Source organism: Notolabrus celidotus, chromosome 10, assembly GCF_009762535.1.
Source record: "Notolabrus celidotus isolate fNotCel1 chromosome 10, fNotCel1.pri, whole genome shotgun sequence".
Lineage (NCBI taxonomy): Eukaryota > Metazoa > Chordata > Actinopteri > Labriformes > Labridae > Notolabrus > Notolabrus celidotus.
The window spans coordinates 31,471,670-31,480,914 of NC_048281.1; the positions used below are offsets into that span (position 1 = coordinate 31,471,670).

Genomic DNA, 9,245 nt, shown 5'->3' on the forward strand with positions numbered 1-9,245 from the left:
AACTTTAAAAAGTCCACTTAAGCGGTACAAAAGTCTTCAAACATGTAATAAAAAAGTATTTTATATATATTGTTTTATATATTCTAAGGCCATTGTGAAAATTAATTGAGCTGCCATCTGATTGAATTGACCTTCAACCAGATTAAGTGACTCATCATCATGATGGTAAACCCCCAAGGTTAAATTTGGCTGCTGAGAGAGGGGGCGGGATGACAGGGAGTGCTGGCGTTTACATGACGCCACCTGTGATGTCATTAGAGTTAGAAACTACAAGAGAGTTCAAATCAAAGGTGGATGTCATCACAACACTTCTCCACCAGTATCAACAGACATCAAGAGTGTAAAAGAGACACGTCTGTTACCCTAGCTGTGATTTTTATTCCCAGGGTTTGCTCTTCTGTCACATTTAAGCTTTTGCAGAGAGCTACTAACAGACCCTGATCCTCCAGCTGTTCCACTCAAAACGGTGGAAATCATTCTATATTATTAAGACGATCTTTTATTCAGACTTTTTTTTCACTGCAGACTGCCATCATGGTCCGCCTGGCACTGATCCTTGCTGTGGCTATCCTCGAATACGTTAATGGAAAAATCCCTAGACTACCTCCTCTTCCCTTCGTAGGTGAGTATGCTGAATATGTTGTAGCTCCTGTATCCTGTGTATTATATGCAGTTTTCCTTGGCTCAGTGAAGCACCCGTTCTGCACACTCCTCAATCCTCATAAATATACAGTACCAGTCAAAAGTTTGGAAACACCTTCTCATTCAAGGGTTTGTATTTATTTTAATAATTTGTAGATTAATGCCAAATACATCAAAACTATGAAAGAACATATATGGAATTATTTAACTCACAAAATAGTGTTAAACAAAGCAGAATATGTTTTATATTTTAGATTCTGTAAAGTAGCCCCCTTTTTCCTTCATGACAGCTTTGCACACTCTTGGTATTCTCTCAGTCTGCTTCATGAAGTGGTCTCCTGGAATGGTTTCTAATTAACATGAGCCTTGTCAAGAGTTCATTTGTAGAATGACTTGTCTTCTTAATGTGTTTGAGACCATCAGTTGTGTTGTTCAGAGGTAGGGTTAGCACACAGTGGAGAGCCTTATTTGACTACTGCTGTAATCCAGATTATGACCAAACCAGATTATTTCCTAGTTTTGATGTCTTCAGTATTAATCTACAATGTTGGAAATAATTAGAATAAATAAAAAACATTGAATGAGAAGGTGTGTCCAAACTTTTGACTGGTAGTGTATACAATATGAGAATTAGCCTCTTAAACCTTGGGGACATTGAACTGAGTGCACAGAAAAATTCCAGATTTCTAAGGTATAAAAATCACAGATTACCAATATGCCAGTAAATACAGTGACCTGCTGGAAACTCTGGAGTTTTATCTATTTATTTTTAGTCCTTTCAGCCCTCAAGTCTGATCTTTTATTCTTTTCTTATTCTGTTTTTAAATGTGTGTACTACAAAATTGAATACATTTCTTGCTATATTTATACCGTACTGATCTGTATTTAGAGTTGCTAATATTGTATGGTGTGATCCTGTAGGGGCGATAATGTTGATTTTCTGTCTTATTTGTTAATCATGATTGTTTCCTTTTTTATAGTTTACTTCATTTCCGGTTGTGAAGTGTATTAAGTTAATAGATAATGCCAGAGTCAGCACAGTGTCAGAGTAACCACTCTGCTCTGAGCTGGTAGGTTTTGAGTTTTCTTCAGTGTCGCTGTCGCTCGTCTCAGCTGTGTTTAAATTCTGCACCGAACGTCTTTAAGCCCCGCCTACCTCTCCCCCTGCGACATGATTGGCTGTTCAATGCAGTCTTCTTCTTCTGTCTAATGTTGGGTGGCAACTAGCGTTTAAGGCTCATTAGCGCCACCTCCCTTTCCAGGGGTTGGGGGATGTTATTGCAGGTTTATTTATATCAAATTTGTATCAATTGAGTAAAATTGTATCACCATAATTATCGTTATTGAATTATCGCCCAGCCCTAGTTCATATGCAGACAGTGCTGAGAGTATTGTAAGCAATGGAGTCACGATGAGCACTATGGGACAAACTTTCTGATGACGCTGTAACTAAATCAACCCAAGCATTGTTTTTTGTATTCTAAGTTCAGAATAAGTTACAGCTCTAAATCAGCTATTTGCTGTTTTTCTCCCCCTGCAGACGGCTGCTTCTATACATCTGAAGAGGTGGGTACGTACAGAGTGGAGGGTGAGCCCACAATACTCTCCTTCCCAATGTTCATGAGAGTGCTGAAGGTACGCAAGATAGCCCCTACAATGGCTAAGTACTTAATCACAAAGAAAAACGTGACGGAAGGTGCGCCCCATGATGGTGAGGGGCGAGTCCAGCAGCATGACAAACAGCTATGGTTCCTCCCAGCTCAGGCTTCAGACTCTGGGGAGTATACCTGCACTTACAGGTAGGAAATAAGAATCAGAATTAAAAACTACTAAAACATACTCAAAATATATCTCCTTAATCCACTGTAATAAACAATGGATTTATCTCCCATATTGTCACTGTCAGCCACCTCAATAAATTATGAATAAAGACACAAAATATCTGAAAATCAAGTTTGTATTTTGTATTGTATGATGCATTTCTAATAAATACTTTAAATCTGTAACTTTGACATGTTAAGGTATAAAATGTTAAAATCAGTTTTTGCAGATTAAGGCTAAAGATGCTTTCTGATTCAAACTTCTCACTGAAGGACTTACTTGTTGTAACTTATCTTTACCCTTGCCTTAAACTTGAATTCTTCTCTATTTCTCCAGGAATGAAACCTACTGTGTTCAGGGGAATATCACTCTACAAGTATACAAGTCAAGTTCTGTGGATGCAAAGAATCTGTCCCATCGAGTATCAGTCCAGGTGGGAGAGAGTCTGACATTCAGCTGTCCCAATCTCCCTGACTTTAACCGGACAGGCGGACTGATCGAGTGGTACAAGGTGAGGGGGAAAGACTGTTTCCTGGATGTTGATTTGCACCAAAGTTCAGGGATTCATTTGTCAGATAATGTATGACGGAGGATTAGGGCCACATTAAATAATCTTTTTTTATATTTTGAGATTTAAAACTCTTAAATTTACAAGAATAAATTCATGAATTTAAATGATGTTTAAAAAAACAACAACTCTATCAGAAGAGCAGCAATCCGCCTACACAAAGAGGAGGAAATGAGAGCGTCTTCTTGATTATGTTATGCATCCATATATGAAGCTTCCTTCCCCTGCGTAATGCTCCAGATGATTTCTGGGCATGAACTTCTGTATTTCCCTGACATAGCTGTTTCCTGTACCTGGGTCAGCACGCAACCACTGTGGACAGCCTTCAATGCGAGTTACTGTGTTTACGAAGTAGTCTGCGATTATCTTGGGATCACTGTTAGTAGATTAGGTTAGATTAGAAAATCTTTATTGTCCCCAAGGGGCAATTTGTGTTGCGACAGCAGTCCACACATCCTATACATACAAGCAATACACACAACAACAAACACAAGTTCACAAATCAATTCAAGTACGTATCCATATAACTTAACCCCCGTGGATGACATCATTCTTCCTGTGCATGAGACCAAGGTAAGGTCCTACAGCTTGTTTAAAAGCCCAACAGCTGAGGGCACAAATGATCTAAGATATCGGTTTGATCTTGCCCTCCTAGTGTAAGTGAACCTCCTCCCTGTTGGCAAAAGTCTAAACTCTGAAAAAAGGGGGTGGTGAGGGTCTTCAAGGATGGCCTTTGCCTTCTGAGTGGCTCTCACTTGGTAGAGATGGCCCAAGATTATTAAGATTAGTGCCAACGATCTTTCGGCAGACTTTGACAATGTTATCTAACCTGTTTTTGTTAAAAATGCTGAGGTTACCAAACCAAGAGGTCATTGTAAAAGTTAAAATAGACTCAATAAAAGATGAATAAATTATTTTTAAAAGTGATCTGTCAACATTAAAACTCCTCAGCTTCCTCAAGAAAAAGAGTCTCTGATTGGCCTTTTTGCAAATGGCATCAGTGTTTGCATTAAAAGTCAGTTTGTCATTGAGGATTGTGCCTAGGTATTTATACTGATTCACTGTCTCAACATCAGATCCAGTAGTGGATGCCTCCATCCACATTATGTGATGACTAAATCCGTCAATGCAGCCATTAAGTCCTATGCCATACGGTTTTAGTTTATCATAAGAATCCACATGCCACAGGGTGTTGGGACCTCTGTTGTTATACTGCTGACGTCGCAGACGCAGAGCTCACCGGGTCTCAACTCCTTCCAGATCCCAAATCTTGATTATCAGTCTAATAGTCTCCTGAGAATCCACGAACCCTCTCTGGATGGCACGCAGGTGTAACCAACGATAGCTTTGTAGACGTCCACTGAAAGTCATTTCCTCTGCCAAAAAAGAGACAGTTTCCTCAAAGTCAGAGTGGTTCTTTCTTTGGAAAAGCCCCAGTTTCTTGCAGTATCTTTTCAGGCTCCTAATACTTATGACAGTGTGATGCTGATGAGCCAAAAGATGAAGTATTTCCTTATTTGTGAAACCTAAACTAAAGTATAACTTAAAAGATGCTCCACATTCCTCATTTTTTTAGGTGGCTGCTGCTCTTCTGATAGCCTAGCTATAGACTAAAATAACGAGTTCAAATCTATAAAAGTAAATGATTAATTAAACATTAACCGTTTACTTAATCATTTACTTATCTCCAATACTGTCTGCACCTTAATATCATTTACACTGTTATCTATTTTCATTTTCATTGTCCATTTTTAAACTGTCACTGCACTACCTGCACTGTGTACATAGGCTGTTTTTATAAAACTGTACTTTATTTTATTTTATATTTAAATTTTAGATATTTAAAAGCTGGAAGAGAGAAACAGCATCTCGTTTTTCCTGTAAGTCTCATATATACAGTGAAAATTGACAATTAAAACCTTTGAGTTTTGAATCTTGAAAAATTTACGAGTTTATTCTATAAAATGTACAAATTTATTCTTTTAAATTTACGAATTCATTCTTTTAAATTTACGAATTCATTCTTTTAAATTTACGACTTTATTATTTTAAATTTTCGAATTTATTCTTTTAAATTTACAACTTTATTCTTTTAAATTTACAATTTTATTCTTTCAAATTTACAACTTTATTCTATTAAATTGACGACTTTGTTCTTTTAAATTTACAATTTTATTCTTTCAAATTTACAACTTTATTCTATTAAATTTACAACTTTATTATTTTAAATTTACGACTTTATTATTTTAAATTTACGAATTTATTTCCGTTAATTTTTACAACTTCATTTTTTGTAAATTTATGAATGTATTCTCCCAAATTTACGAATTTATTCTCATAAATTTATGAGCCTTTATGAAACCAGATTTCAGCCTTTTTACTTCAGCACGCATTTCAAATTTTGTGATTTCATAAAAATAATAACTAAAATTTGTTTTTTTTAACTCGTCTCAGCTAAAGAAATGTAGCTTCTGCTATAGCTAATTTGGGAGAGGAGTTAGGATGCACTTGTTTGGAGTGAAGTTGAATTCCATGAAAAGGTGCTGCCAGGAATGAAAGTCACATCTTTGTTGATGTTGTTGAATTCTTTAATAATCTATGCCTCATACAGCAGTGATAGTGCTGTGCTCATAAACTCATAGACTGATGCTATATGTTGCCTCCCAACAGAACTCCAGCTCAACTTCAGTTCAGGCAGACAGAGCCAGCTCCTCACCGTGGGACACAGGAAACCTAATGATACCAGCTGTGAAGCGACACCATGAGGGTCTGTACACCTGCCAGCTCAGAGTGCTCGTCAATAATCAGCAGTACAAAGTCAGCAGAGTCGTGCTGCTCTGCCTGCAAGGTGAGTGCCATAGAGGTTTTATTTTAAAGCCTCAGTATGAATGCTTGAAGAATGAGATAGCTATGTTAGTGCTGCCTATGCAACCAACAAGCCAGTATATACTATGCATGATGTGCAGAATGAAACACACGGCTGCATGTCTGCTCTATTAAAGCACAAAATACAACAAAAAACAGGGAATGTTTTAAAGTTTGATATCACACACCACCTTATAGTCATCTGAAATATTCTTTGACTGGAGATGTCATCAGTGTCTCCTGATAGCACCATGAAGAGTTAGCACACTGCGCCCTCTGCTGGTCAGATAGTTGAAACACACTGACTCTTAGAAGCCACAGAAACCACACCACTCATTCCTGAACAGTCTCAACTGCTTGTGTGATATACTGATGGTGTGAATTAAATCATAGCAGCTGTGATTTAATAAGATGTCTTTTGGTTTTGTTTTGTTTTGTTTACGCCTTTCTTAATGTGTGCACACATGAAGGTACGACCACTCTGCCCATCTGCATGACCTCTGACCCTGAGTCAACGATCATCAGCAGCAGCACCACACCTCAGCGTGAGTTTTTCCCACACTCATTGAACAGATTCAAGAATCTAGCTTTCCTGATGAGACTAAATAACCACTGTTACTGATTCAATGTTTTTATAATGTCACAGCTCATGTAATACGACCACCTGTGATTGTGTCACCACTGAATGGCACCGTTTTTGGAAGTCTGCACGGTGAGTCCTCAAATAACTTTTCCCATCTAAAGCATAGTTTCGTGCACATAAAGATGGTTCAGAAATGTCACATCTATATGTTGAATCACCTCTGACTTGGTTTAGGTGCAGGACTGGAGCTGTCTTGTAAAGTACTCACTGACTGCGACATGTCTGAGTCCACTCTGGTCACATGGCGGGTCAACGGCCAATCAGTGGAGTCGTCGTACCTTGATGGACGGGCTCTGCAAGGGTGGAAGAGGTAGTTGTTGATTTTTAAAAAGTTTCAGGCTGATATTTATGTACAACAATAATAATAATAATAATAATAATAATAATAATAATAATAATAATAATAATAATAATAATAATAATAGTAATGATGATGATGATGATAATAATAATAATATTTTAATATGTAGAGCACTTTTCAAAATCCAAGTTACAAAGTGCTTTACATAAAATTCTCCTAAAATTATTCTCAAGGAATGAAATTATTTTATTCCTTGAATATTTATAAAAAATATTTATTATATTTCTTAAAACAATAATAATAAAATAAATTAAATTAAATTAAATTAAATTAAATTAAATTAAATTAAAATAAAATAAAATAAAATAAAATAAAATAAAATAAAATAAAATAAAATAAAATAAAATAAAATAAATTAAATTCAGGAAAGGCTCTCTTTTAGCTGTTCCTAATAGGAGAACAAAATCATTTGGTGATGCTGCTTTCAGCCACTACGCTCCTAAACTATGGAACAGCCTGCCGGAGGATCTGAGAGGAGCTGACAGAGATATTGAGGCTTTTAAACGCGAATTAAAAACACATTTATTCAGTCTGGCTTTTATGTAGGGTTTTACAATTTAATTACTTACCTTTTTACTGTTATATTGATTTACATGTTGCTTTATTATTTTATTAATTTGAACTCTTTGTCTTATTTTAATTGTATTTATTTATTCATTCATTCATTTATTTATCTTAATTTATATACTCAGTTTTATTGACATTTTTAGCCTTCATTTCATTTTCAACTCTGATCCTTGCCCTTTTTTAAATTAATTTATTTAAACTATTTGTATCCTTCATGTTAATTTGATGCTTTAACTTTATATTAATTAAACATATTTTAATGTTGTCTGTGTGCATTGGTCTCTATTTTAAAATCCACCTTTGTTTTTTAAATATGTCTTGTCATTATTTTACTTCTGCTTCTTTCTTGTTTTCAATCACTTTAAAGCACTTTGGGTTGCATTTGATTTGTATGAAAGGTGCTCTATAAATAAAGCTTGATTGGTTGATTGATTGATTGATTGATTGATTGATTGATTGATTGATTGATTGATGTTTCAGGGTAACCAGGGTGTCTGAAGGCTGCCAGACTGAGATGAGGCTAGCTGTTGTAGCGGTGACAGAAGAGGACGTAAAGACAGAGCTGAAGTGCATCACTGAGAACCCAGGAGGGAAACAGGAAGTGTTTGTACAGCTCCAACTAGAGGGTGAGATGTGTATTTGTCTGCTCCTCTTTGTGAATCAGGCAGCATCATCTGTTGAATACTTACCACTGGATATTAATGAACATAAATTAAACGCGTGTGAGCCTAAGAGGACAGTGTAGACGTGCTCTATATGTCAAGTGTCATGAGATACATCTTCCTGATATTATAGCACTGTATAAAAAATATTGAATCAACTGATATCCACCTGTCTTTCTCTTGGCAGACTCCACATTGACATGGCTGGTGTTTGGTGTCGTGGCCGCCTTCTGCTTCCTGACTGTGGTTTTGATCTTTCTCTACGTTCTCTTCAAACCTAAGAGGAAAAACAAAATGGATTACTTCCTGGCTCGGCAGAACAGCACCTTCTAACTCTGCTGGTGTACACACTCCCTCTCCAAAGACTTCAACTCTTCTTTCAAACACTCCTTTTAGGATGTTTACCTGATGTTCATTTTCTTGCCCTGGACTGGGTTTTTGTACGTTTTAAAATCTGATGCATGTGCTGATATAGAAGTTGCAATCATGTAGTTTTATATTGAAGTTGCAGCTGTGGAAGAAGTTTTCCTCTGAAGCATCCGTCCATATTGATGAACTGAAAATGTCATGAAGGCAACATGCAGTTCAGATTGAAGTTATTTCATGGGTTACTTTGATCATTCGAGAATACAAAATGCACATTTGCACCATGCATCCAATGCAACAGTAAGAAATACAGATATTAATAAAAGTATTGTACTGTACATGGTTTTCATTGTGGTTGTAGTTTTCATTGAGTCCAACTGGTTTACAAAACATTTGGAGTGTTTTGAAATGTTTATCATGGAGAATAGATGCCTCACTGAGACTGTTGATTAAGACTTTTTAACATTTTTATGACTAAGTTGGGTTTTATCCCTGACCTGTTGTATTTAACTGCATTAAATCTAATAGGTGTAAACAATAAAACAGCTGCTTGGTGTACGTTTGTGGTAAATGTGTTTTTTTTAACAGTTTCTCATTGAAGATCATTAAATAACAGAAAAAGGCTCATGCTTGGTGAACCCCAGGGCTCCTTCCTCGGCTCTTGTTTGTTCTTCCACTTTATGCTAGGGATGGGCAATGATTTGTTCAATATTCCAATATTCGTTCACTTAGTAAAAATCGAAGAGTTAC

At 36.3% G+C, this 9,245-nt stretch overlaps 1 protein-coding gene across 1 annotated transcript; it reads left to right on the forward strand.

Annotated features, from left to right (window-relative positions):
* Nucleotides 1-519: 519 nt before the first annotated feature.
* Nucleotides 520-9,053, forward strand: LOC117820816 (interleukin-1 receptor type 2). Its single transcript, XM_034694757.1, has 9 exons — nt 520-622; nt 2,183-2,441; nt 2,800-2,974; nt 5,702-5,879; nt 6,367-6,441; nt 6,543-6,608; nt 6,714-6,849; nt 7,948-8,093; nt 8,317-9,053. The coding sequence occupies exons 1-9, from the start codon at nt 535-537 to the stop codon at nt 8,460-8,462; spliced, it is 1,269 nt and encodes a 422-aa protein (XP_034550648.1). The 5' UTR covers nt 520-534; the 3' UTR covers nt 8,463-9,053.
* Nucleotides 9,054-9,245: the final 192 nt, after the last annotated feature.